The sequence below is a fragment of the Fringilla coelebs genome (genome assembly GCF_963513975.1).
Source record: "Fringilla coelebs genome assembly, chromosome: 23".
Taxonomy (NCBI): Eukaryota; Metazoa; Chordata; class Aves; order Passeriformes; family Fringillidae; genus Fringilla; species Fringilla coelebs.
In genome coordinates this window covers 3,479,199-3,504,681 of record NC_140049.1, presented here as the reverse complement: position 1 = coordinate 3,504,681, position 25,483 = coordinate 3,479,199, and the positions used below count along the sequence as shown (strand labels likewise).

The 25,483-nt window shown below is 43.1% G+C and overlaps 2 protein-coding genes across 3 annotated transcripts; one reads left to right on the top strand and one right to left on the bottom strand.

Moving 5' to 3' along the window:
• Nucleotides 1–281: 281 nt before the first annotated feature.
• LOC311162490 (uncharacterized protein) lies at nt 282–3,851 on the bottom strand (the record flags this gene model as incomplete). The annotated part of the gene is made up of 4 exons (XM_084220860.1): nt 282–1,406; nt 1,538–2,060; nt 3,524–3,662; nt 3,712–3,851. 4 exons carry the CDS (start codon nt 3,849–3,851, stop codon nt 1,000–1,002), a joined length of 1,209 nt encoding a protein of 402 aa, XP_084076986.1. The 3' UTR covers nt 282–999.
• On the top strand, nt 3,780–25,243 carry NUCKS1 (nuclear casein kinase and cyclin dependent kinase substrate 1). Of its 2 annotated transcripts, none has more exons than XM_084220622.1 (8): nt 3,780–4,047; nt 15,303–15,352; nt 17,170–17,275; nt 19,965–20,020; nt 20,316–20,468; nt 20,696–20,848; nt 21,631–21,777; nt 22,354–25,243. In XM_084220622.1, exons 1-8 carry the CDS (start codon nt 4,031–4,033, stop codon nt 22,551–22,553), a joined length of 882 nt encoding a protein of 293 aa, XP_084076748.1. In that variant the 5' UTR covers nt 3,780–4,030; the 3' UTR covers nt 22,554–25,243. The 2 variants fall into 2 exon arrangements, with proteins under 2 accessions (XP_084076748.1, XP_084076747.1); XM_084220621.1 differs by having other exon boundaries at nt 21,628–21,777.
• The last annotated feature ends 240 nt before the right edge of the window (nt 25,244–25,483 follow it).

The following is a 25,483-nucleotide window of genomic DNA, read 5'->3' as shown; positions in this document are numbered from 1 at the left end:
TATTTAAAATTTTTAAACCCAGAATTATTCAAAATATTATTATAAATTCTTATTATATTCAAGAATTGAAACCACAGAATCATGTAAAAGTTATTATTAAAAACATTATTCTATTTTAAAATTTCAAACCCCAGAATCATTGAAATTCTTCTATTTAAAATTTGAAACCCAGAATTATTTAAAAACTAGCATTAAGAAATTATTATTATATTTAAAATTTAAACCCCAGGATTATTAAGATTATTATATTTAAAAATTTTAAAACCAGAATTATTTTTAAATTATTACCACAAAATTTCTTATTATATTAAAAATCTTAAAAACCCAGAATTATTTTCAAATTTATCCTTATATTTCAAACTTTTAAACCCCAAAATTCTTTTAAAAATTATTATTTTAAAAATTATAATTATATTTAACACTTTTAAACCCCAAAATTCTTTTAAAATTATTATTTCTCCTGGAAGGGAAAAGCAAAAAAATGTTTGAATTTCACTTTTGTTGGGGTAGGTGGGTAAAATCCTGAACCTTTCCAGAAATTCTCTTTATTCTGCCTCAGAATTTCCACTCCTGGAACGAGGATTTGGGGGAATTTTTGGGAAATGAAGGAATTTCCTTCCCCTTTTCCCTCTGGGCCAACACTTCCCATTTCCTTCTCCTTCCTCCTTCCTGAAATTTCAATTATTCACCCCAAAACCACAAGAATTTTGAGTCAAAAATATCAAAAATTCAGCTTTTATTATGCTTTTTTTAATTTTAATTTTTTTAAAAGCTTAAAACCTTTTATTTTTATTTAATTTTCTTTTCTAGCTTAAAATCTTTTATTTCTATTTTTTTTTTTTTTTGCTCTTTCACTGAATTATTTTAAAGGCAGGCTCCTGAGAGTTGTAAAATTCAGTATTATGGTTGTGGAAAGAGGAAAAAAATTGGATTTTAATCCCCATCAGGGTTGGAAATGCAAATTTGGAGTTGCTGGGTGGGGGTTGATGTTTGGCTGTGCTAAGAAATGAGTTTACAAATTGAAATTAGGAATAAAAAGCAATAAAAATGTATAAAATAAAAAAATACCTGGTGTGGATTGAGCCTGCATTGCCAGGAAAAGAAATTCTGAAATGTCACAAGAAATAAACAAAGGGAAAGAGAAAAAAACCAGCCCAAAACAGAACAAAAAAGAAAAAAAATAGCAAAAAAAAGCAAATACACATCCAGAAATCCCAAATAAAAATGCCAAATACACCCCCAAAAATCCCAAATAAAAAAGCCAAATACACACAGGAAAAAACCCAAATGCACACCAAAAAATCCCAAATACACACTCAAAAACCTAAATAAAAAAATCCCAAATACACACCCAAAAACCCAAATAAAAACCCAAATACACACCCAAAAAAATCCCAAATACACACCTAAAAAACCCAAATAAAACCCACAAATACACACCCAAAATATCCAAATACACACCCAGAAATCCCAAATACACACCTAAAAAACACAAATAAAAAACCCAAATACACACCAAAAAATCCCAAATACACACTCAAAAACCTAAATAAAAATCCAAAATCCACATGGAATAAAACCTCAAATACACACCCCAAAAATCCAAATAAAAAACCCAAATACACACCCAAAATACCCAAATACACACCCCCAAAAAATCCCAAATACACACCTAAAAAACCCAAATAAAACCCCAAATACACACCCAAAAAAACCCAAATAAAAACCCAAATACACACCCAAAAAATCCCAAATACACACCTGGAAATCCCAAATACACACCAAAAAAACCCAAATACACACCAAAAAAACCCCAAATACACACCAAAAAAAACCCAAATACACACCCCAAAAACCCAAATAAAAAACCCAAATACACACCCAAAAACCCCAAATAAAAACCCAAATACACACCCAAAAAAACCCAAATACACACCTAAAAAACCCAAATAAAAACCACAAATAGCCACCCAAAATACCCAAATACACACCCCAAAAAAAAGCAAATAAAAACCCAAATACACACCCAAAAAAACCCAAATAAAATCCCAAATACACACCTAAAAAAACCCAAATAAAATCCCAAATACACAACCAAAAATCCCAAATACACACCCAAAAAAACCCAAATAAAAACCCAAATACACACCCAAATACACATCTAAAAAACCCAAATAAAAACCCAAATACACACCAAAAAAACCCAAATGCACACTAAAAAAACCCAAATAAAAACCCCAACTAAACACCCAAAAAACCCCAACAAAACCCCCCCAAAAAAGCAAAAAAAACCCCAAAAATCCCCCAAAAAACCAAATTACGTCAGCTGAAATATCCTCAATTCTTGAGTTTTTATTGGGCTGCAGGTGGGACATAAAAATGCAAAATTTGTGCAATTCTGAGCCACCCCCACTGGGGTTTAATTAATGAATGAATTAATTGAATATTAATTAAATTAATTAATAATTCCAGCATTAATTCCTTGCTGTGATTCCTGCGCCTTCCTCCCCTGGCTCCATAATTCCGTTTATTTTGGGCCTCTTTATTCCAATTCCAAAGGAATTCCAAGAAAACTCCAGCGAAATAAAATGATCCAAAAATCGAATTTTTTTCCTATAAATTTAATGGCGTTTGTGTCATCAAACACAGAACCCAAGGGATAAAAAATGGGATTTAAATGTTATTTTTATTAAAATTGGAGGCAGGAAACTGCCAAGACCAAACTGCAAACAAAAGTGAGAAGGTGCCATTTAATGGATGTGGAATAATCTTAATTTTTTCATGGTTTTTTCGAATCAAAATGAGTGATTTTGGGGGTTTAAATGGAAATTAAAGTGTAAAAATGAAATATATTCAGTGGGTTTTGCATGAATGGTGCTGGGAAATTGGTGCTGGTGAAAAAAAAACCCCAAAAACCAAATTTTTCCTATAAATCTGATGACATTTATATCATCAAACCAGTCTTTTTAATGAACAAAATGTATAAAAATAAGATTTAAATGTTATTTTTATTAAAATGGAGGCACGAAGCTGCCAAGACCGGAATGCAAACAAAAGTGAGAAGCTGCCATTTAATAGCTGTGGAATATTTTTAATTATTCCACGGTTAAATTAATCCCTTTTCTAATTAAATTGATGAATTTTGGCATTTCTGGCGAGTTTAAAGCGCAAAAAAATTCCGAATTTTCCGCTGGGCTTTGGAGGAATCGTGCGTGTGCTCGGCTGGCGGCTGGCACGGGGAGAGGCGGTGCCGGAGCCACCGGGATTCGCCGCCGACACCGAATTTTTGCGTTTTTAAAGAATAAAAATTCCCGGCCCCGCTCCCGCGCCCGGGGCCGCCTTTTCCCTCCAAAACCGCGCCGGGCCCGCGCGGCGAATCTGCCGATCGGGCCTTGAGGCGCCGCAGCGCCGCGGAAAATTCACGGAGAAACGGGAAAAAATTCCAGCGTGGTGCCGGTGGTGGAAGGGCGCGGCGGGCGCGGCGGGAGGGGCGGGACGGGGCGCGGCGGGGCCGCGGCGGTACCGGGAGCCCGTGGCGAATCTGCCGCCGGGGCTCCGCCGCGTGCGGGCCGCGCTGCCCGCCCTCCCCGCGGGGACAGTGGGCGGGCCCTGCGCGCCGTGATGGTTCGAACGAGCCAATGGGGCGCGGGCTCTCGCGGCCCCTGACCAATGGGCGGGAGAGAGGGGCGTGACCGGCGGGGTCGGCGGTACCGCCCCCCCCGCTCGCATCCTCTCGGCGGGGCGAGCGCGACCATTTTGCGGGGGGGAGCGGCGGGAGCGGGACCGGCACGGACACCGGGACCGCCGGCGGGATCGGGGAGCGACACCGGGATCGGCGCCGGGGCGGGCATCGGGGAGCGGCACCGGGGGCGGCGGCGGCGCCTGACGGGGGAGCGGCGGCTCCGCAGGCGCGGCCTGAGGCGCTGGGCCCAGCGCTCCCGCTCGCTGCGGGCGGCCTCAGCGGCCCCGGCGGCCTCAGCGTCCCCGTGAGCTCCGCGCCCAGCCCCGCGCGGCCCGAAGCGCCGGGAGGATGTCGCGGCCCGTCAGGTGAGTGCGGGCGGCAGCGCTGCCGCCGGGCCGGCCCCGCGCGGGGCAGGCCCGGCTCGGGGCAGGCCGTGCGGGTTTCTCCTCTATTTCCCCTTGTTTCCCCCCGCTAACTTGGCACGGCCACCGCCATCACCGCCGCATTTCGCACCGCGCCGCCCGCGGGCCTCGCCGGGCTGGCCCCGCGGCCGCTGTCCCACATTTTGTAACGGGGGATACGCGAATTTTTTTTTTTTTTTTTTTTTTTTTCCGCCGCCGTGACCCACTTGGCGCGGGGCGGGCGCCGTTCTGGCCGCGATGCGCGGCCCCCTCCGGGCGGCGGGGCCGGGCCGAGCGCGCCGCCGGGGGAGGGGACGCGGTGCCATCCGGCGAGGGTCCGGGGCACGGGGGCTGTGCATGGGGAACCACGCGTAGGGGAGGAGCCGCCGGGAGCCGCCCCCTCGCAGCGAGCGCCGCCGCCGCCACACGCCCTGCTCCGCCCGGCCGGCCGCGGGCTCGCCTGCCCGCCGCTGCTTTCCCCCTCTCCGTTCCATTCCCGGCCCTCGGCAGCCGCTGCTTTGCCCCTCTCCGTTCCGTTCCCGGCCCTCGGCAGCCGCTGCTTTCCCCCTCTCCGTTCCATTCCCCGGCCCTCGGCAGCCGCGCCGTGCCCGGCCAGGTGGGCCCGGGGTCGGTGGGCTGGGATGGAGCGCGGGGGGTTGGGGATGCGCGGGGAAGGGAAGGGCTGGAGCTGTGTCAGGGTGGGTGTTTGGGGAGTATTTCTTCCCTCAGAGGGTGGTGGGCACTGCCCAGGCTCCCCAGGGAATGGGCACAGCCTCGGAGGTCCAGTTTGGACATTGCTGGGTGGGCTGGGATGGAGCGTGCTGGATTTGGGGATGTGGAGCACGGGGAGGGGGTGCTCGAAGGAAGGACTGGAGCTGTGTCAGGGTGGGTGTTGGGGGAATATTTCTTCCCTCAGAGGGAAGAAATATTCCCTCTCTGTGTATTCCTTCAGTATTTGGGATATTTCTTCTCTCAGAGGGTGGTGGGCGCTGCTCAGGCTGCCCAGGGAATGGGCACAGCTGTAGGGCTGCAGGGGAGTTTGGACATTGCTGGGTGGATTTGTGGATGTGCACACGGGGAGGGGGTGCTCGGGCTGGAGCTCTGTCAGGGTGGGTATTTGGGAAAGTATTTGGGATATTTCTTTCCTCAGAGGGTGCTGGGCACTGCTCAGGCTGCCCAGGGAATGGGCACAGCTGTAGGGCTGCAGGAGAGTTTGGACATTGCTGGGATGGAGCGTGGTGGATTTGGGGATGTGGAGCACGGGGAGGGGGTGCAGAGCTGTGTCAGGGTGGGGATTTGGGAAAGTGTTTGGGATATTTCTTCCCTCAGAGGGTGCTGGGCACTGCCCAGGGAATGGGCACAGCCACAGCACTCCAGGGGAGTTTGGACCTTGCAGGGTGGATTTGGGGATGTGCACACGGAGAGGGGATGCAGACCTGTGTCAGGGTGGATATTTCCAAAAGTATTTGGGATATTTCTTCCCTTAAAGGGTTCTGGGCACTGCCCAGGCTCCCCAGGGAATGGGCACAGCCGCAGAGCTGCAGGAGAGTTTGGACATTGCTGGCTGGATTTGGGGATGTGGAGCACGGGGAGGGGATGCTCAAAGGAAGAGCTGGAGCTGTGTCAGGATGGGTATTTCCAAAAGTGTTTGGGATATTTCTTCCCTCAGAGGGTGCTGGCATTGCCCAGGCTCCCCAGGGAATGGGCACAGCCTCAGAGCTCCAGGAGAGTTTGGACATTGCTGGGATGGAGCGTGGTGGATTTGGGGATGTGCACACGGGGAGGGGTGCAGAGCTGTGTCAGGGTGGGTATTTCCAAAAGTATTTGGGATATTTCTTATCCTCAGAGGGTGGTGGGCACTGCCCAGGCTCCCCAGGGAATGGGCAGAGCCTCAGAGCTCCAGGAGAGTTTGGACAGCACTCCCAGGGATGCCCAGGGTGGGATTTTGGGGTGTCTGTGCAGAGCCAGGAGCGGCCCTGGATGCTCCTTGTGAGTCCATTCCTGCTCAGGATATTCTGTGACTCCCTTGTGTCCCAAAGCTTTCCCAAGGAGGTGGCAGAAGAGCCAGCTGGTGATTTCAGTTGGCTTTATAGCAGAGGTGTGAGGTTTCCCACGGTGTTCTTCTCAGGCTTTGGAATTTCTTCATTCTCAAGTGCCTGCTTGGAGTTTTATTCCCAGCTGGAGTTTCATTCCCAGTGAGCCTGGGCTGGGCTGTGGCTGTTTTGGCTAATTTAACTAAAAAGTACAAATTAATTGTGACAATGCCATGTCTATACATTTGGAGATGACAGCATTTGTATTGAAGTAATATCTCCCATAATGCAGAATTTAAAATATAAATGGAACCCAGGATTGCTTTGCTGAGCTGGGGAGTGGCTCAGGGATGGCTGAGCTGCCCAAATTAGTGGTGATGTGACTCTGCTGCCTGAGGGGACACTTCAGTGTTGGAGGTTTCCTCCAGGTAAGAAAAGGCTGCTGTCTTTAAAAGCAGAGCTTGCTGGAATTCAGTATTTTTGCACGAGTTTCCACAAAATAATTAAAATAAAACACCTCTGTCCAGTCCTGGGCTGTTGTGAGAGCTCTGCCTGCTCTCAGGCTCTGCTCTGCAGGAAAATGAAGCACCAAAGTCCAGCAGGAGCACAAAAAAACCTCCTGGCACGTGGCAGGATAGATGCAGCAGTCCCTTATCTCCCTGGATTTAATAACCCTTCCAGGGGAAAAAAGGTAAATATTCAGTGCCTGCTGCATTATATTGCTCTGCTAGCTAGAAAACCCCACCTATGGATTTAAATCCATTCATAAATTAATGCTTGAATGAAGTTTTTGCTGGTTTTTTGGGAAAATGGAAGCCTGGTGAAAAGTTTTTCATCAGAGTGAGATGCAGTGGTGGGAGAGTTTTCCCCTCTTGGAATTAATTGGTGTTTTCTGCTGGTTTGGGGTGGAATATGTGTGCACATAAAGCAGTGAACTTCATAAAATCCATCCTATATCCCAAATTTTTACTCCTCTTGTTAAGAAAATTGACCTTAATGTCAATTATTTCAAATTAAGTAGTAATAAAGTCCTGGCTATTTGCATGTGGCTGGCACTGAGAGCCAGGCACTTCCTGCACCATTCATTGCTCCTGGGTGGGTAATGATGGAGTTTTCAGTGCTCTTAGAATAAAAGGAGTAAAAACTGAAGAAACCTGAAATTACTGAACTTCTGCACCTTTTGTGTAACTCTCCTGTAGTTCTGCAGAGAGAGGGATAAATAAAACAAAATGAAATTTAATTTAATACTTGGAGCTGCTATTTTTTTTATATATATACAACATCAATTAATGTGTTTAAAGTCAGAATTTTGACTTCTGGTGCTGCCTTTCTTCTGCTTTTTCTCACTGGTCACTTTTACTTGCTGGTTTTTTCCTGCAGGCTTTGAAAATTGAGATGTTGTGGGCAGGGCTGGAAATCCCAGGGGTTTTTTTGGTCGTTCATTTTAACCTTAAAGCCAGTTATGAATTTATCTCAGTGCTTCAAGGCTTTACATCCTTCATTTTTCTGGATTTGAATCCTTCCACTGTTGGCACTGCAGGTGGAAGGGTGAAATTTTACTTGTAGGAAAAAATATTAAATGTAACTTGTTGTCAGTGGGTGATGTAAAGTAGAAATAATTGTGATTGTGGAAAAGTTTCTGTGGGATTGCAGGCAAGCAAAGGTTCCTTGGGGATTGGCACTTAATAAAATGGAGTGATGCTGTGTGCTGCAGAGATTGATGAGTAAAGAGCTGATCCTTGCTCCCTTTCAGTCTGAGGAGAAGCAGAGAGGAGGTGGAGGTGCAGGAAAATTCAAAATACTGGGGAGGGGTGTTTGGGTTTGGTTCCCTTCCTGCTCTGTAGTAAAATCTCAATTCTAGTTAAAATCAAATAGAGAAAGAGCACAAAGCTGCTTTAATTATTGCTGCAGAAATCATTTAATTGTTTCCTGGAGTTCAGAGTTGTGTGGATCCCTTAAAACCTTTCAGGACCTGGTGTGGGGAGTCAGCCCAGAGCCAAATCTGAGCTCTGGGCTGAGTCTGAGCCCGGTTTTAACCCAGCTGAACCCCAGAGTGGTCGGGTTTGTGTCCCTGAGTGTCACCAGGTGTCCTGTGCCACCTCCTGGTGGTGGCTGTAAATCCTTGTGCAGGGAGAGCCCAAATCCAGCACTGCAGATCTGCTTTGCACACTCTGAGCATCCCCACAGGAAACACCTGTGGCTGGGATTTGTGTTTTCTGTGCAGAAAAAAAACCACCAAAAATGCTTTTAGTGGCAATATTTGGTGATGATTCTGGTCTCACCTTTACCTGAGAGTGAAACCTGACTCCAGGGGCTGCAGCTCTGCTCACAAATGCTGAGGATTTTTGGTTATCTTGGTTAAATTGAGGCTGTGCTGAAAAAAACCACACAAAAACCCCAATAACCATTTCACCTCCTTGCCTTTGCTCTGTTGGATTCAGGCTGGGTGGTTTGAAAACTTTCACTTCAGTGCCTGGATTTTTGAAAACTCCTTTTAATCCTTTGCAGGATTATTTGTTATGGGATTTTTTTTAAAAAATGTGGGTTTTAATGCTTGTGCAAATATCTGGGAATCTGTGCATTCCCTTAAAAAAACCCTCAAAACTTCTCTGACTGTGGGGCTGTGCTGATGTTGATTTAAAAAATTGAGGATTTAGGGCCTAAATTGGAGATGAGTTATGAGGATGGGATCCTTTCTCAGTTTTATGGGAATTTAGTGACCCTTTGAGGTGTTAAAGTTGCATTTAATCTGTGGATTCCCTTAAAAAATAACCCCAAACTTTTCTGACTGTGCTGATGTTGGTTTAAAAACTGAGGATTTAGGGCCTAAATTAAAGATGAGGTATGAGGATGAGATCCTTTCTCAGTTTTATGGGAATTTAGTGACCCTTTGAGGTGTTGATGTTGCATTCCCTTAAAAAAAACCCCAAACTTTTCTCTCTGATTGTGGGGCTGTGCTGCTGTTAATTTAAATTAAAACCTGAGAGTTTAAGGACTAAACTGAAGATGAGGTGTGAGGATGACATTTTTTCCTCAGTTTTATGGGAATTTAGTGACCCTTTGAGATGCTGATGTTGCATTTCATCTGTGCATTCTCTTAAAGAAAACCCCAAACTTTTTATTTTGGTTTAAAAACTGAGGATTTAGGGACTAAACTGAAGATGAGGTTGACATTTTTTCTCAGTTTTATGGGAATTTAGTGACCCTTTGAGGTGTTGATGTTGCATTTCATCTGTGCATTCCCTTAAAAAAAACCCCAAACCTTTCTAACTGTGGGGCTGTGCTGATGTTGATTTAAAAACTGAGGGTTTAAGAACTAAACTGAAGATGGAGTGTGAGGATGACATTTTTTTCCTCAGTTTTATGGGAATTTAGTGACCCTTTGAGGTCTTGATGTTGCATTTCATCTGTGGATTCCCTTAAAAAAAAAAACCCCAAACTTTTCTAACTGTGGGGCTGTGCTGATGTTGGTTTAAAAACTGAGGATTTAGGGCCTAAACTGAAGATGAGGTGTGAGGATGACATTTTTTCCTCATTTTTACAGGCATTTAGTGACCCTTTGAGGTGTTGATGTTGCATTTCACCTGTGGATTCTCTTAAAGAAAACCCCAAACTTTTTATTTTGGTTTAAAACTTGAGGATTTAGGGACTAAACTGAAGATGAGGTTGACATTTTTTCCTCAGTTTTATGGGAATTTAGTGACCCTTTGAGATGTTGATGTTGCATTTCATCTGTGCATTCCCTTAAAAAAAAAACCCCAAACTTTTCTGACTGTGGGGCTGTGCTGATGTTGATTTAAAAACTGAGGATTTGGGGCCTAAATTGAAGATGCAGTGTGAGGATGACATTTTTTCCTCAGTTTTATGGGCATTTAGTGACCCTTTGAGGTGTTGAATTTGCATTTCATCTGTGCATTCTCTTAAAGAAAACCCCAAACTTTTGATTTTGGTTTAAAAACTGAGGATTTAGGGCCTAAACTGAAGATGGAGTGTGAGGTTGACATTTTTTCTCATTTTTACAGGCATTTAGTGACCCTTTGAGGTGTAGATGTTGCTTTTCATCATTCCAAAATTTCACTTTGGCAGGCATCAGGTGCAGCTTGCAAGAATTTCTCTGCATTTCTGAGCTGTAGGTAAATTACTGGGGAATTATTTCCCTCAGTGCTTCCATCCCAAAATGTTGATGAGTTCTTTTTGATCCCAAAAATATTGCACTGACAGCTGTTGTCAAAAACTTCTCTGAACTTTTTCCATGCACACTTGGTGTTAATCTGAATCAGCAAGGGAGTTACCTTCAAATTTAGATTTATATTTTAAACCACTCTGAACAATGCCCATCCCCTTTAAATTTCAATTTATGTTTTAAACCACTCTTATCAATGCCCATCCCCTTTAAATTTATATTTCAAATCACACTGATCAATGCCCATCCCCTTCAAATTTATATTTATATTTTAAACCACTCTGAACGATGCCCATCCCCTTGAAATTGATGTTTTAAACAACCCTGAACAATGCCCATCCTCTTCAAATTTCAATTTATATTTCAAACCACCCTTAACAATGCCCATCCCCTTTAAATTTCAATTTATATTTTCAAACTACCCTTAGCAATGCCCCTCCCCTTCAAATTTATATTTATATTTTAAACCACCCTTACAATGCCCATCCCCTTTAAATTTCAATTTATATTTTAAACCTCACTGAGCAATGCCCGTCCCCTTCAATTTTAAATTTATATTTCACACCACCCTAACAATGCCCATCCCCTTTAAATTTAAATTTATTTTTTAACCACCCTAACAATGCCCATCCCCTTTAATTTTAAATTTATATTTCAAACCACCCTAACAATGCCCATCCCCTTTAAATTTATATTTTACACCACCCTAACAATGCCCATCCTGTTCAAATTTCAATTTATATTTTACACCACCCTTAACAATGCCCATCCCCTTCAAATTTATATTTATATTTTAAACCCCATTGAGCAATGCCCATCCCCTTTAAATTTATATTTTAAACCCCACTGAGCAATGCCCATCCCCTTTAATTTTAAATTTATATTTCAAACCACCCTAACAATGCCCATCCCCTTTAAATTTAAATTTATATTTCAAACCACCCTGAAAAATGTCCATCCCCTTCAAATTTAAATTTATATTTTTAATCACCCTAACAATGCCCATCCCCTTTAAATTTATATTTTACACCACCCTAACAATGCCCATCCCCTTCAATTTTAAATTTATAATTTACACCACCCTAACAATGCCCATTCCTTTTAAATTAAAATTTATATTTCAAACCACTATGGAAAATGCCCATCCCCTTCAAATTTAAATTTATATTTTACACCACCCTAACAATGCCCATCCCTTTCAAATTTATATTTCAATTATATCATCCCCAGAGTGTTTTTATCCCCTTGCTGTAGTAAACACTGCAGGCTCTGTGCAAACCTGGAGTTAGGTGTAAATAAATTAATTAAAAATCACCATAAAATCGCAATAAAATCACCATAAATAAAATAATACAATAATAAATAAAATCAAATAAAAGCTGGCTGTGCTAAAAGAGGTGAGAGAGGAGTTTGGAGTCAGGGCAGGAGCAGGTTGGTTCTTTCTGAGCCTCTCTGGTGCTGTTGAAAATTTATTTAATAAAAATATCACTTTCTGCAAAGAAAGAACTTCACTTTTTAGTTTGTTCTGAAACAATGACTTTTAATTTTTTTAAATACAAAATAATTTTTTTTTTAAATACAAAATCCTGTTATTTTTCACCCTGTTTATGCTTTCACAGGAAAAACCTTGATACATCAAATCAGACTTTGTATTTAATAACTGAATTGTTCTTCTGATGCTTATCAGAATAAAATTCACTTGGTTTCTTTTTTTCACTTTTGCTTTCTTCTGAAACAATGATTTTTAATTATTTTTTTAATATAAATATCACTTTCTGCTCACCATGTGAGGAAAACTAAGCAAGTTTTTTTAAGGGATTTATTTCATATTTTGTTTTTTTTTTAATTTAAGAAGTTTGGGTTTGAAATAAAACCAATTTTACTCCTGCATCCTTCAGTAAGCCACGAGTTAGAGATGCTCAGGAGGACAAATTTGAATTACCTGTACACATTTTGTCTTCCTTTCATTTGTATTTTTGGGGTGTTTTTTAAGGGATTGGTTTCATATTTTGATTTTTAATTTGTTTTGGGTTGAAATAAAACCAATTTTGCTCCTGCATCATCTGTAAGCCATGAGTTCAAGGTGCTTATACAGGAGAGCAAATTAAATTTGATTTACCTGTACAAATCTTCTTTTCATTTGAATTTTTGGGATGTATTTTGAGGGATTTCATGGTTTTGTTTTTTAATTTAAGAAGTTTGGGTGGAAATAAAACCAATTTTGCTCCTTCATCCTTCAGTAAGCCACGAGTTAGAGATGCTCAGGAAGACAAACTTTATTTACCTGTACAAATCTTGTCTTCCTTTAATTTGCCTTTTTGGGTTGTTTTTAAAAGGGATTTGTTTCATATTTTGATTTTTAAATTTCTTTAAGAGGTTTGGAAACCAATTTTGCTCCTGCATCCTGCAGTAAGCCACGAGTTAAAGATGCTCAGGAGGACAAACTTTATTTACCTGTACAAATTTTGTCTTTAATTTGTATTTTTGGGTTGATTTTTAAAGGATTGGTTTCATATTTTAATTTTTCAGTTTCTTTAAGAGCTTTGAGTTGAAATAAAACCAATTTTGCTCCTTTATCCTCCTGTAAGCCCCGAGTTAGAGATGCTCAGGAGGGGAATTAAACTGAATTTTAGATGGATCAGCACTGCTGGCTTTGGGGTGTCTTTGAACTGACTGGGTTTATCAGCAATTAATTAATGATAATAATGAAAATAATGAATGGAGCTGAGAGCAGGAGGAGGAGCAGGAGGAGGAGGAGGATGAGGAAGGATCCTTGTGCTGGGTGGAGTTTCCAGCTGAAGAACTGAGCTCACTGCTGCAAAAATCCCATTTTCCCTTGGCTTTGGGCCAAAAGGGCAGGAAAAAGGGACTCTGGGAATTGTGTTTGCAGCTCTGCAGGAGGTGTTTGGGGTCTGATCATCAGCTGGAATTTAATTCAGTTATTGGCTGCCTTGCTTTGCTTCCCTTGCTGCTTTGTAGGGCAGTTATCTTGTTAATAAAAGAGTTGGGGTTTGATATTTGTCAATAAATCAGCTGGGATTTGATATTTGTCAATAAAAAGAGTTGGGATTTGATATATCAATAAAAAGAGTTGGGATTTGATATTTGTCAATAAAAAGAGTTGGGGTTTGATATTTGTCAATAAAAGAGTTGGGGTTTGATATTTGTCAATAAAAGAGTTGGGATTTGATATATCAATAAAAGAATTGGGATTTGATATATCAATAAAAAGAATTGGGATTTGATATATCAATAAAAGAATTGGGATTTGATATCTTGACAATAAATCAGCTGGGATTTGATACTCTGTCAATAAAAGAGTTGGGATTTGATACTCTAATAAAAGGAGTTGGGATTTGATATATCACTAAAAAGAGTTGGGATTTGATACTTTATCAGTAAAAGAGTTGGGATTTGATATTTGGCAATAAAAAGGGTTGGGATTTGATACTCTTTCAATAAAAAGAGTTGGGATTTGATATCTTGCCAATAAAATAGTTGGGATTTGATACTTTTATCAATTAAAAGAGTTGGGTTTGATACTTTTTCAATAAAAGAGATGGGATTTGATATTTGTCAATAAAAAGAGTTGGGATTTGATTCTTTATCAGTCAAAGAGTTGGGATTTGATATTTTGTCAATAAAATAGTTGGGATTTGATACTCTAATAAAAGGAGTTGGGATGTGATACTTTGTCAATAAATCAGCTGGGATTTGATACTTTTTCAATAAAAATAGTTGGGATTTGATCTTTGTCAATAAAATAGTTGGGATTTGATATTTTTCAATAAATCAGCCTGGATTTGATACTGTGTCAATAAAAAGAGTTGGGATTTGATACTTTATCAGTAAAAGAGTTGGGATTTGATACTTTATCAGTAAAAGAGTTGGGATTTGGTACTTTATCAGTAAAAGAGTTGGGATTTGATACTTGGCAATAAAAATAGTTGGGAATTGATACTTGGCAATAAAAAGAGTTGGGAATTGATACTTTATCAATAAATCAGCCTGGATTTGATACTGTGTCAATAAAAAGAGTTGGGAATTGATACTTTATCAATAAATCAGCCTGGATTTGATACTGTGTCAATAAAAAGAGTTGGGATTTGATACTTTACCAGTAAAAGAGTTGGGATTTGATATCTTGTCAATAAAAAGAGTTGGGATTTGATACTTTATCAGTAAAAAGAGTTGGGATTTTATATATCAATAAAAAGTTTTGAGATTTGATACTTTTTCAATAAAAAGAGTTGAGATTTGATACTTCATCAATAAAAGAAGTTGGGATTGGAATCTTGTCAGTAAAAAAGTTGGGGTTTTTATACCTTGTTAGTAAAACAGCTGGGATTTGATACTTTACGGATAAAATATCTGGAATTTGATATTTTGTCAATAAAACAGCTGGGATTTGATACTTTTTCAATAAAAAGAGTTGGGATTTTTATACCTTGTCAATAAAACAGCTGGGATTTGATACTTTCTGAGTAGAACAGCTGGGGTTTGATGGACAAGGTGCTGATAAAATAACCAACAATTCCATTTTGGAGGTCTCAGTAAATTCAAGAAGCAGATTTGATTTTGTTGACTTCCAGATTGGTGTAAATCATTCAGAAAGCTCCTGGAAACCAAAGTGGAAACTTGAGATGCTTTAAAAACAGGGAGAATAAAAATTGGAGGGGAAGGTGTGACAGCAGGTGAGCTGTGAGAAGCAGAAATTGCAAAAAGAGCAAAAGTTTGATTTGTGATCTTTGTGTATTTATCAAAAAGAACATTGACATTCTGAGACTGAAATCCAGTTTATTGTAAAATCTCCTCAGGAAAATGCTGTTTGTGCTTTGATGTGCTCTGTGTTCCCTCCTGACTGCAGAGCTGGGAGTGGCTGAATTATCAAAGTTTCCTTGGGATGATTTTTGGGCTGCAAATGCAGCACTAGAAACAAAGATGTGACATTTCTTTAGCAGCCCTGAATGGTGAATTCCTCATTTTTTTCTCTTTTTTCACAGGAACAGGAAGGTGGTGGATTACTCCCAGTTTCAGGAATCAGATGATGCTGGTAAATGAATTTTTTTTTCCTTAATTTCCTTGTTATTGCCATGCATATTCATTTTTCTGCTTCTAATCACATCTTCAACTTCAGCTCCAAGGAGTTTCTGTTCTTCACAGCCTGAACTGTTAATAAGTATTTGAAAATATAATCATTCTCATATGTTTTGTATTAAACAAACAATGGTGATAGAAATCTTATTATTTAATGCTGGTATTGTTGGAGGGCCTGGAGGCTGTTGGCAGCAGGGCCTTCCTTGCTCTGTGTTCTCTTCTGGGCTCCTTGGTGCCACTTTTTTCCACAGAAAAAGATGGTTTTCATTTATTTTATGGCTCCAGTTGAGCCCACATTATCAGGGATTTGGGGGGGATTGCTGCTAAAAAAAATATATATATCATCTGTGTGAATTGACAAAATAGTGCTGGAAAAAATTGAATCTCTGAATTAAAATTCTGGATCCTATTTGTTAAATGATATAATCTGTGTGAATTAACATTTCTGGATCCCATTTGTGAATTAATATAATCTGTGTGAATTAACAAAATATTGCTGGATCACACTTGGAAGAAATGTAATCTCTGAATTAAAATTCTGGATCCCATTTGTGAAATAAGATAATCTGTGTGAATTAACATTTCTGGATCCCATTTCTAAAACAGTATAATCTGTGTGAATTAACAAAATAGTGCTGGATCACATTTGGTAAAAATGCAATCTTTGAATTAAATTCTGGATCCCATTTCTGAAATAAGATAATCTGTGTGAATTAACATTTCTACATCCCATTTCTAAATTCATATAATCTGTGTGAATTAGCATTTCTGGATCCCATTTCTAAATTAATATAATCTGTGTGAATTAGCATTTCTGGATCCCATTTCTAAATTAATATTATCTTTGTGAATTAATAAAATATTGCTGGATCACATTTGGAAAAAATGTAATCTCTGTGAATTTCTGGATCCCATCTCTAAAATAATATAATCTGTATGAATTACCAAAATATTGCTGGATCATATTTGGAGAAAATGTAATCTCTGAATTAAAATTCTGGATCCCATTTGTGAAATAATATAATCTGTAATTAACAGATTATATTATGAATTTACATATGATTATGAATAAACAAGTGCTGGATCACACTTGGTAAAATCTGATCTCTGTGGATTAACATTTCTGGATCCCATTTCTAAAATAATACAGTCTGTGTAAATTAATAAAATATTGCTGGATCACATTTGGTAAAAATGTAAGCTCTGAATTAAAATTTTGGATGCTGTTTCTAAAAAAAAAATGAATCTGTGTGAATTAACAGAAAATTTCTGGAATGTTTTGAGTTCTTGGAGGATAAACTCAATGCTGAGGTTGCACTGAGAATTAAAATGAACAAATATGCATAATTTTTAATTGCAGTGGTTTTCTTGATGAAATCAGGTTTTGTGTAAGAGTTGTGAGGAGTTCTGATCCCATCACAGGCCAGTAAATCCTGTGTGCTGTGAGAGTCCTGCAGAAATACAGATGGATGTTCATTTTTAATGGGTTTATAAAATAATTAAATGCAAAATGAACCCTGTGTCCTCTTGTGAGGTTTTGTTTTATTTTTTGTGAGCCCTGACTGTACAGAACATTTTCATGGTGCTGTGGCTGAGGGAAAGCTCAGATCAGTGATTTAAACCAGGGCTTTGCTTCCACCAAAGTTATTTTAAAATTTTGTGATATTTTTTCCTTTTGATGTGCATGAGATGCTCAGTTGGAGCTAGCTGAGCAGTTTGCTGGAAATGAGTTTGAGCCCAGCCCATTTTGTGCTGTCTGTCTGTCCTGCCCAGATGATGATTATGGAAGAGATTCAGGTCCCCCATCCAAGAAAATCCGCTCATCTCCCCGAGAGGCCAAAAACAAGAGGAGATCTGGGAAGAATTCTCAGGAGGACAGGTAAAAAATTCAGAATATTTCTCAGAGCTTGTCCTGTGTATGGGGAGCAACATCTCCCAAGAGGAGAGGAATTCCAGTGAGATTGGGCATAAACATCAGAGGTGCTCAGGAGGGCAGCTTAAACTTGATTTTAGATGGATCTGCACTGCTTCAGAGGCAGGTTGGAAATGGGATTTGGGCACCAGGGCTGGCAGCTGCTGCATCCTCAGGTGGGTCAGGGCAAGGTGCAGCTCCTGCAGCCCCTCAGGGCATCCCTGTGGTGCTCATCTCCCTGAGAGGCCAAAAACAAGAGGAGATCTGGGAAGAATTCTCAGGAGGACAGGTAGAAAAAAGCAGAACATTTTTCAGAGCTTTGTCCTGTGTGTGAGGAGCAGCATCTCCCAAGAGGAATTCCAGTGAGATTGGGGGCTGAGACACTGAGGAGAGGCAGAAATCACCTGTGAAACTCCTGCCTTGCTGCAGCAGCTCCAGAGGCAGGTTGGAAATGGGATTTAGGCACCAGGGCTGGCAGCTGCTGCATCCTCAGGTGCAGCTCCTGCAGCCCCTCAGGGCATCCCTGTGGTGCTCATCTCCCTGAGAGGCCAAAAACAAGAGGAGATCTGGGAAGAATTCTCAGGAGGACAGGTAAAAAAAAGCAGAATATTTCTCTTGTCCTGTGTGTGGGGAGCAACATCTCCCAAGAGGAGAGGAATTCCAGTGAGATTGGACATAAACATCAGAGGTGCTCAGGAGGGCAGGTAAAACTTGATTTTAGATGGATCTGCACTGCTCCAGAGGCAGGTTGGAAATGGGATTTAGGCACCAGGGCTGGCAGCTGCTGCTTCCTCAGGTGCAGCTCCTGCAGCCCCTCAGGGCATCCCTGAGGTGCCAGGGATGGGTGGCACTGAGGGCAGCCACAGCTGGAAGCTTTTTGGCTCTTTGTTCCTCATTTTGGGTAATCCATAAACATTAGAGGTGCTCAGGAGGGCAGCTTAAACTTGATTTTAGATGGATCAGCACTGCTGGAGGGGCAGGGAGTGGGATTTAGGCACCAGGGCTGGCAGGTGCTGCTTCCTCAGGTGGGTCAGGGCAAGGTGCAGCTCCTGCAGCCTCTCAGGGCATCCCTGTGGTGCTCATCTCCCTGAGAGGCCAAAAACAAGAGGAGATCTGGGAAGAATTCTCAGGAGGACAGGTAAGAAAAAGCAGAATATTTCTGAGAGCTTGTCCTGTGTGTGGGGAGCAGCATCTCCCAAGAGGAGAGGAATTCCAGTGAGATTGGGCATAAACATCAGAGGTGCTCAGGAGGGCAGGTAAAACTTGATTTTAGATGGATCAGCCCTGCTCCAGAGGCAGGTTGGAAATGGGATTTGGGCACCAGGGCTGGCAGCTGCTGCATCCTCAGGTGCAGCTCCTGCAGCCCCTCAGGGCATCCCTGAGGTGCCAGGGATGGGTGGCACTGAGGGCAGCCACAGCTGGAGGCTTTTTGGCTCTTTGTTCCTCATTTTTTAAAATCCATAAACATTAGAGGTGCTCAGGAGGGCAGCTTAAACTTGATTTTAGATGGATCAGCACTGCTCCAGAGGCAGGTTGGAAATGGGATTTAGGCACCAGGCTTGGCAGCTGCTGCATCCTCAGGTGGGTCAGGGCAAGGTGCAGCCCCTCAGGGCATCCCTGTGGTGCTCATCTCTCTGAGAGGCCAAAAACAAGAGGAGATCTGGGAAGAATTCTCAGGAAGACAGGTAAAAAATTCAGAATATTTCTGAGAGCTTGTCCTGTGTGTGAGGAGCAGCATCTCCCAAGAGGAGAGGAATTCCAGTGAGATTGGACATAAACATCAGAGGTGCTCAGGAGGGCAGCTTTAACTTGATTTTAGATGGATCAGCACTGCTCCAGAGGCAGGTTGGAAATGGGATTTAGGCACCAGGTGGGTCAGGGCAAGGCTCCTGCAGCCCCTCAGGGCGTCCCTGAGGTGCCAGGGATGGGTGGCACTGAGTGCAGGGGACAGCTGCAAGCTCTGTGGCTCTTTGTTCCTCATTTTGGGTAATCCATAAACACAGAAATTGGTTTGGGAGCTGAGTTGCTCCAGCAGCCTCAGTGCTGCCCTGCTGAAAAGTGAAATTTTCCTGTAGAATTTCCATTTTGCAGTCCCCAAATGATTGCCACAAGACCTTTGAGATAATTTTTTTCAGCTTCAGGGATGCTGGTTCTGAAGATCCTTGAGGTTGTTCTGTCACCCCAAGATGTCTTTTTATTTCCCAAATGAATGAAATGATCAAATCATTTGAGAAAGCTGAGGTCAGACTTGTTAAGGGCAACATGCACAGAATGGAATCTGAACAATGACATAAAGACAGGTGCTGAATTAAAATCTTCAGGATAAACCTTTGTTTCATTTCTAGACTGCATCTAAACCATCAGAATTGTAACTGCGCTGGGAGCCATGTGGGCTGTGGGTTGGTTTGGGAGTGAAGTTGGTTCACCTCAATCTGATTATTTCCTGGTTTAACTTTTTCTGGCATTCACAGTTTGAAATTTATCTTCCCAACCTGATAACTCCACAGACAGCTGAGTAATTCTGAGGTATGTCCAGGAAAAGTGAAAATTCTCGGCCTGGACATAAGTTTGCTCTTTAAAAGTTATTTTCTACACCAGAGTGGCTGAAATCAAAGCTGAGACAAGCACTCAGACTTTATCCTTGTGTCATTTGCAGTGAGGATTCAGAAGACAAAGATGTGAAGACTAAGAAAGATGATTCACACTCAGCAGGTAACTGATAGCATTGTACTGATTGTGTATCCTTAAATCATGTCTTTTCACATCTGTGAGAGTTGCAGGAGTGGAATTTGAGACAGAAATTAAATTATTCTGATTTATTTTAAGTCAAATGTTGCCTCTGCTGCTGTTATTTTCCCTCCTGGTTTGGGATAATGTTTTTTTTTTTTGCGTGTAATGTGATGGTGCTATAAAATTTGTCTTCAGAAGTGGAAAGATGTGATCCCTTCCCTGCAGCTTTTATCCAGAATGATCCAAGAAACTCCATCTTGGTGCCTTTTCCTTGCAGATGAAGATTTTGGCAGCGAGGACGATGACGTAGGAGCCGACGACGGCAAAGCCGACAGCGACTACGAGAGCTCCCAAAAGAGCAAAAAAGGAAAGAAAGCTAAACCAGACAAGAATAAGAGAGCAGCCTCCAAATCCAGGAAAAGGCCTGCAGGTAAAAAAATAAAATAAATAAAAGAGGGGAAAAAAAAGGAGCAAAGCAGTTATTTTGCAGAGGATCTTTGTTGGGTGGGTGAGGAAGGTGTTGAGGAGGTCGAATCATCCCCGCAGTAACCCAGGGAATGTTTGAACTCCCTCATGAGTGCCCTGCCAATCTTTTGGTGCCTCGTGGCAGGAGCTCTGTGCTCTGTACTCAGCAGAATTTGGGGAATTTTTCCTCAGAGGACAGCGAGGATGAGAAGGAAGATCACAAAAATGTTCGTCAGCAGCGGCAGGCGGCGTCCAAAGCGGCCTCCAAACAGCGGGAGATGCTGATGGATGATGTGGGCAGCGAGGAGGAGGAGCAAGAGGATGATGAGGCACAGTTCCAGGAGAGTGAGTAAATGGGATTGGCAAAAGGGGCAGCAAAGGAGGCACAGTTTGATTTTTTTTTTAGGATGGAAATTGTGCTCCTCGTTTTCCCTGTCCCAAGTTGGGTTTTCACAGCTGGAATTTGCAGCAAAGTTTTGTGTGTGTGTGTGTGTGTGTGTCCCACAAAATTTTGTCTTCACAAGTGGGTAGATGTGTTGATCCCTTCCCTGCAGTTTTTATCCAGAATGAGATTGAAGTCATCAAGTACCTAAATGACAGAAATGTGGCTGTGGCAGCTTTCTGTAACTGGAAAGTTGGAATCTCTCAGGAGTTTGCACCCCTTGGTTGGTCGTGTTCAGTGGGAGATGAACCAGTGCTTCAAAACTGCTTTGGAATTCTTGCAGTCAAAAGTTTTTAAGCAGGAAATCCTTAAATTCCTGAAGAGTTCACTCTGAATCTGGAAGAATCTGTGAGTCAAGAAACTCCATCTTGGTGCCTTTTCCTTGCAGATGAAGATTTTTATTCCAGGGATGTGAGTGTGTGTTTTCCAGAGATCTGTTTCTTTCTAAGCAGCCCTGAAAGATCATTGTAAACTTTTCAATCCTTTTTTTCTGCTTTTTGCTGGCTGTGTGGCATTGCTGATGTAAAAACCACTCAAATTTTAGCACAGCAGATCATTGGAAGCCCACAAGGTCTCAGAGTCCGTGTCCACAATTTCACTGGCAGATCTCAGCTGGATCTTTTCCTTCCTTTTTTTTGGGTTTTTTTCCACCCAAAAAACTGAAATTCCCTTATGCTTCCAGCAGATTCAGGAAGTGATGAAGACTTCCTCATGGAAGATGATGATGACAGTGACTATGGCAGTTCAAAAAAGAAAAACAAGAAGGTCTCCAAGAAATCCAAGCCAGAGAGGAAAGAAAAGAAAATGCCCAAGCCCAGGCTAAAGGCTACAGGTGAGTCTGTGCAAGGAAAGTTTCTCAGTTTAAAATCCAGATTTTCTTTTTGCTGCAGGGGTTTGGTTGAAATCTTGGGAGAAATGTTGGAAGGGCCAAAATGTCGTGATTTAAAGTGGCAGGATTGGAGTAATGAGCTGGCTTGAATTCTTCCTTTAGGGGTTGGTTTGGTGTCTGTGTCCTGATGGTGAAAACTCAAAAAAACTTTTCCCTGCTGAGGTGCTGCATTCTGACTTTGTGTCTCACAGCCAAAGAATAAAAATTTGTGGCTTTGTTTGGGACTTTGTGATGTTGTCAGGCTGTGGGGAAATGTGAACCAGAGGAAAACTGGATGAATTCCTGCAGGAAATTTCAAATGATAACAGCAATGTGTGCTCTGCTGTGTCCATTTATGATGTCTCATCCAGCAATTAGCCAGGACCTGCAATTAAACCCCTTTTAAATCTCATTAGATTGCTCTTCACTTCAGCTTTGCTAAAACCACCGTGGCTATGGTCAAACTGCTGCTGAATGACTTTGAAATCCCATTTCTTGGGAGTTTTGCTGCTGAGTTTTACAAGGTTTTTCTTTTTCCAGTGACCCCCAGCCCAGTGAAAGGCAAAGGGAAGGCAGGTCGCCCCACAGCTTCCAAGGCAACAAAAGAAAAAACCCCATCCCCCAAAGAAGAGGATGAAGAGCCTGAAAGTCCCCCAGAAAAGAAAAAATCAGCCAGCCCTCCACCAGAAAAATCAGGGGATGAGGGATCTGAAGATGAAGCACCCTCTGGTGAAGATTAAAATGGCAGTTGAGGAAAAATCTTTGTTTAAAAAAAAAAAAGAGGAAAAAAAAAAAAAAAACAGAAAAAGGAAAAGAAAACAATACTTAGGGGTAGAACACGGTTTTGGCTGTGGCTTGACTCATGGGCTTTGAATGCTGTCTTTACTTTCAGCTGTTTAATACAGTGTAATTCTTTTTTAATAAGAGGAAACCCTTCTACAGTCAGATTTTGAAGTCAATGTTCTCTGTTGGCCATTCCGTTCTCCCTCCCCTGCCAAATCTGAAAAAGCCATTTGAGACAAATTACCAGACCATTCAATGTTTGATTTATTTTGTTTTTTTTTTCAAGGGATACTGCAGTTGTGAAGCAATAAGGTTTGAGACTGATCTGTGGAAACCATATTTACAAATCCTTAAATAGAATAGATTTTTCCCAGTGCTGGTAAGAGCTGTTTAAAACTATTATTCTGTATTTGGAATATATGAAAGGAAAAAAAGAAAGAACTTCTGCTTTAACAGACTTTGAGATGAGTTCACTCTCAGCAAAAATGCAGTTGAGCTGATTCCAGTGGAGGAGGATGGAGCACAGGGAGGAATCCTGGAATGTTTTTCATGGAAAGCAATCAAGAAACTCAGAGATGCTCCAGTGTCTTTGATTTTAAAAAAGACCCTCCAGTCAGGATGGGAGATCTTTTGTCTCTGCTGGATAGAAAACTCTTCTGCTGTAGGCAAATTGCAGCCCATTCCAGAGAAATTCAGATATTCCCATGGCCACTCACCCTTCTTTTATTCCTTCTGTAGAGGGGCAGAACAGGGAAGAGAAATGACAAAATCATTTTTAGAACTGCTTTCCATTGGCTATCATGGAAAATGTTTTTATTATGGATTTTTCCAATGAAAAACAAAAAACAAATTAATTAACAGATAATGTAAAGTGAAATTCTTCAGCTTTTGGGGTGAGGGATGTCCTTTGTGGGTGTGAGCCGAGGATTGCTGCAGTGCTGGGGTCAGGGGGTGCCCTGAGTCAGCCCTGAGTGTTCCCTTCCCTCCCTCCCTCCTCCCTCTGCAAACCCTGGGGGCAGCTCCCCTTCTTGTAGGGTCTGTGGGGTCAGCTCCCCTTCTTGTAGGGTCTGTGGGGTCAGCTCCCCTTCTTGTAGGGTCTGTGGGGTCTGCTCCCCTTCTTGTAGGGTCTGTGGGGTCAGCTCCCCTTCTGCCTGTGCAGCCAGCTCCTCCTGCTGTGGGGTCAGCTCCCCTTAGACCTGTGGGGTCTGTGGGTTCAGCTCCTCTTATACCTGTAGGATGAGGTCCTCATCCTGCCTGTAGGGTCTGTGGGGTCAGCTCCCCTTCTGCTTGTGGCGTCTGTGGGGTCAGCTCCTCCTCCTGTACAGCCTGTGGGGCCAGCTCCCCTTATACCTGTAGGGTCTGTGGGGTCAGCTCCCCTTAGACCTGTGGGGTCAGCTCCCCTTAGATCTGTGGGGCCAGCTCCTGCTGTGGGGTCTGTAGGATCAGCTCCCCTTCTGTCTGTGGGGTCAGCTCCCCTTAGACCTGTGGGATCAGCTCCCCTTCTGCCTGTAGGGCCAGCTCCTCCTCCTGTGAAGTCAGCTCCCCTTATACCTGTGGGGTCAGCTCCCCTTAGACCTGTGGGGTCTGTGGGGTCAGCTCCTCTTATACCTGTAGGATCAGGTCCTCATCCTGCCTGTAGGGTCTGTGGGGTCAGCTCCCCTTCTGCCTGTGCAGCCAGCTCCTTCTGCTGTGGGGTCAGCTCCCCTTAGACCTGTGGGGTCAGCTCCCCTTCTGCCTGTAGGATCAGCTCCTCACCCTGTCTGTGGGGTCTGTGGGATCAGCTCCTCACCCCGTCTGTGGGGTCAGCTCCCCTAAGACCTGTAGGGTCTGTGGGATCAGCTCCTCCTCCTGTGGGATCAGCTCCCCTTAGACCTGTAGGGTCTGTGGGGCCAGCTCCCCTTGTACCTGTAGGATCAGCTCCTCACCCTGCCTGTGGGGCCAGCTCCCCTTAGACCTGTGGGGTCAGCTTCCCTTCTGCCTGTAGGATCAGCTCCTTGCCCCTCCTGTAGGATCAGGTCCTCACCCTATCTGTGGGGTCAGCTCCCCTTAGACCTGTAGGGTCTGTGGGATCAGCTCCTCCTCCTGTGGGATCTGTGGGGTCAGCTCCCCTCCTGCCTGTGGGGTTTTCTCCTCACCCCTGCCTGTGGGATCTGCTCCCACCCTGCTTCTGGGACCTATGGGATCAGCTCCCCACTGAGGATCCTGTGGGATGTGTAGGATCAGCTCCCCAGGTTCCTGTGGGCTCTGTAGGATCAGCTCCCCGGGCTCCTGTGGGATTTCTGGGCTCTGTAGGATCAGCTCCCCAGGCTCCTGTGGGATTTCTGGGCTCTGTAGGATCAGCTCCCCGGGTCCTTGTGGGATTTGTAGGGTCTGTGGGATTTCTGGGCTCTGTAGGATCAGCTCCCTGGTCCCTGTGGGCTCTGTAGGATCAGCTCCCTGGTCCCTGTGGGCTCTGTAGGATCAGCTCCCCGGGTCCCTGTGGGATTTGTAGGGTCTGTGGGATTTTTGGGCTCTGTAGGATCAGCTCCCTGTGTCTCTGGGCTCTGTAGGATCAGTTCCCCAGGTTCCTGTGGGCTCTGTAGGGTCTGTAGGATCAGCTCCCTGTGTCTGTGGGCTCTGTAGGCTCTGTGGGCTCTGTAGGCTCTCTGGGCTCTGTAGGGTCTGTGGGCTCTGTAGGGTCTGTGGGCTCTGTAGGGTCTGTGGGCTCTCTGGGCTCTGTAGGGTCTGTGGGCTCTGTAGGGTCTCTGGGGTTTGTAGGCTCTCTGGGCTCTGTAGGGTCTGTGGGCTCTGTAGGGTCTGTGGGCTCTGTAGGGTCTGTGGGCTCTGTAAGGGTCTGTGGGCTCTGTAAGGGTCTGTGGGCTCTGTAGGGTCTGTGGGCTCTGTAGGG